Below are 3,426 nucleotides of genomic sequence, written 5' to 3' on the forward strand. Positions count from 1 at the left end.
AGGGTTGCATGTACACTTAGGAGTGTTAGAATGCTCATAACCCAACAATAGTGACCTTAATCACTTGAGTACATTCGTTCCTAATCACAAATTGATAGATGTTTATACTATACATGGTAAAACTATGTTGCACACATACTTTGTGTCCCCCAACCCAAGTAGAGTTAGGATAGAAGAAGTTGTTGAACCCCATTCTAGAAGGCTACTTTTGGAATGGAGGAACTCAAAAACAGGGGATCAAGTCTAAACAGGGGATATTAAACAAACAGTGGATGATGATGAAGTTCAAACACCACCTACTACAATTGACGGAGTTCAAACACCATCTGCTACAATTGACGGAGTTCAAACACCCCCTTTTACAACTAGTGATTACTTGTATTTGGAAGATTTCATTGATAGGGGTTAAACACACCTTGAAGATCAAATTCAAGCACCAACTTTTGAGTTTGATCTTAATGGAACTGATGTGGATGAGGGAAATAAAACTAAAGACAGTGGAGGGGATTCTCAAGACTTATCTGATAATGAGGATAGTGATTTTCGAATTCATGAGGATAACATTATAGATGAACCTGAGGTTGATATGAAAGAATGTTTCTACACATTGACAAGGATGTAGAGTGGATGGGTAATCAGTCAGGGTCACTTGGTATGGAGCAATGTAGTAGGGATATTCGTGACATTGAGATACTAAATCAAGATGCAATGCCATCTGATTCTTCATCTGATGAAGGTAGGAGTAAAAGCTTAAAAAAGAAAAAAAAGAAATAAGAGTGGTATAGGAAAGAAATGAGGCTCGTGTTGTTGATCCTTTTTATGTGTATCAGCAATTTGTTACAACTGAAGAACTGAAAGATATGATAAAAAAGCATGCAATTGAAACAAGAAGGGAAATTGATTTTATAAAAAATGACAAAAACGGGATAAGGGCTATTTGCAAAGGCACCATTTTATATCTTAGTGTGTCTGACCATGTTGAATACAAGTGTCCTTGGAACCTTTATGAAAGCAAGTGGAAGCAAGATGTGGCTTGGGAGGTCAGAACCTATGTGAAAGAGCATAGATGCCTATAAACAAGGACTGTGAAGGCTTGTACGTACAAGTTCTTGGGAAAGAAAATAGTGCAACAAGTCGAAAGTAACCCCAATATACCTACAAGAGCTTTACATGCACAACTCCAACGTGAATACCAAGTAGAACTTTCAAAGATGAAAGTTTTTAGGGCTAAAACTGAGGCCATGAAGCAGGTCAGTGGAGATTATGAAGGAAAACATGCGCTACTTAGAGACTATGCTTTCGAACTTCAAACTCGTAACCCTGAGACAACAGTGAATATCGGAGTGGAAACTGAACCAAATACTGCTTCTGAAACTAGAAATTTCAAAAGGATCTATGTTTTCCTTGGACCATTGAAGAAAGGTTTTGCAGCTGGTAAAAGAGATTATCTTGGACTGGATGGATCTTTTATGAAGGGGCCTTATCCAGGAATGATCCTTACTACAGTGGTATTTTTTGCTTTTATTTTTTAAATTTGTTTATGCCATTTTGTTAATAACATTTACATGTTTCTAACTTGCTTACTGGGTAAACCTGTTTAGGGGCTTGATTGAAATAGTTGTACATACCCCTTGGCATATGATGTGGTAGAATCTGAGAATATAAATTCTTGGAAATGGTTTTTAAGTTGCTTAGCTGATGACCTCAACCTTAATAGGAATTCAAATTTTACCTTTATATCAGACAGACAAAAGGTATATTTTGTAAATTTTTGTTTTTAACTTTCTTAATTCATTCAACATTATAGTACTAGTATCCATTAGTTCTGGTAAGGGTTGTTGCAAGCAATTGCTACATTACTTCCATGTCCAAAACATAGGTTTTGTCTACGTCATATACAAGAAAACATGAAAGTTAATTGGAAGGGTGATATCTTTAAGGATGCGTTATGGAAATGTGCTACTACAACCACAGTTGTAGAATTTAACCGTGAAATGCAAGAGTTAAGAAAATTGAATAATGATTGCTGCTAGTGGCTCAAAACTATCACACCTCAACATTGAACTAGGTCTCACTTCACAGGTTTGATTTTTAATTTTATTTAACTTATTTTACATCTATATTCTGACTTTGTAATTCTTCTGTAGGTGGGGCTCATTGTGATGGTCTTTTGAATAATCTGTGTGAGACTATTAACAACCAAATAAAGGAAGGTCGTGATCAACCAATCATCAACTGCCTTAAATTCATTAGAGAGTACCTCATGATAAGGCTTGTGACCGTTCAAAAAGAAATTGATAAGGAAGTTGGGCCTCTGACTCCAACTACTACAACTGTATTGGAAAAAATCAAAAAAGATGTAGCAGAGTGCACAAGTGTCTTCTGTGGGAATGACAAGTATCAAGTAACAGGTCCAAGGGTGTACCAATGTGTAGTGGACATGAAAAACCACACATGGTCATCCAGGAAATGGGAACTCACTGGCATTCCTTGTAAACATGCATTCGTGGCAATTTGGGACATGAGAAAAAGCAAGAAAGATGTTGGTTTACCTGAAACTTTGGTGCATCCCACTTACTGGTTGAGAACATGGAAGGAGATGTATTCCTTCAAGATTGAGCCTATCAATGGACGAAGAATGTGGGAAAAGTATGCTTGTCCTACAACATTTCTTCCTCCCACGCATCATTTTCCCATTGGTAGACCTAAGAAGAAGAGAAGGAAGCATGTGGTTGAATTGGAAGAGATGGTGAAGGGTGATAGAGCTTCATTGAAAGAGAAATATGCCACATGCTCAAAATGAAAAAACCTTTGTCATCAAAAAGGAGTTGCAAAGGTAAGAGTAGTGCAAGTGGTGCAGTTAAAAGTCGTGCATGTGGTGCAGGTCAAAGTAGCGCAAGTGGTGTTGGTGGTGCAGGTTAAAGTAGTATACGTGTTGCTGGTAAGAAGAGACCAAGTGGGTTTGGGAAGAGCAATGTAAGTAGTGTTGTTAAGAGGAGACCGAGTGGGGCTGGGAAAAAGGGCAAGACAGAAGTTTGAAAGCATCCTAGTTGTTTTATTGTAGCCTAATGTAATGGCTTTTTACACTACATAATGTGTTGATGTTTTTATTACCATTATGATGATCTTCTATTAACATTATGATGATCTTTTGATAGCATCTTTATCTTTTTTTTAACATTATGATGATATCCTACTATCTATTGATAACATCCTACTGTCTTTTCTATTTCATTCCATTACATTCCAACAACATTACACAATTCCATTCCAATTACAATCATTACACCATTACAATCAAACCAAAGTACAATCCAATTACAATAAAACCAAATTACATTACATTCCAGTCAATTACAATCTATTCCATTCCACTACTATTACATTCCAACAACACTAGACAATTCCATCCCAATTACAATCATT

General features: G+C 36.6%; 1 protein-coding gene across 1 annotated transcript; it reads left to right on the forward strand.

Annotated features, from left to right (window-relative positions):
* Positions 1 to 627: 627 nt before the first annotated feature.
* Positions 628 to 2,803, forward strand: LOC145163419 (uncharacterized). The gene is made up of 4 exons (XM_079082260.1): positions 628 to 736; positions 850 to 1,040; positions 1,092 to 1,434; positions 2,148 to 2,803. Exons 1-4 carry the CDS (start codon positions 628 to 630, stop codon positions 2,801 to 2,803), a joined length of 1,299 nt encoding a protein of 432 aa, XP_078938386.1.
* The last annotated feature ends 623 nt before the right edge of the window (positions 2,804 to 3,426 follow it).

The sequence above is a fragment of the Lactuca virosa genome, chromosome 3 (assembly GCF_052849685.1).
Source record: "Lactuca virosa cultivar CGN04683 chromosome 3, Lactuca_virosa_CGN04683_v6, whole genome shotgun sequence".
NCBI lineage: Eukaryota > Viridiplantae > Streptophyta > Magnoliopsida > Asterales > Asteraceae > Lactuca > Lactuca virosa.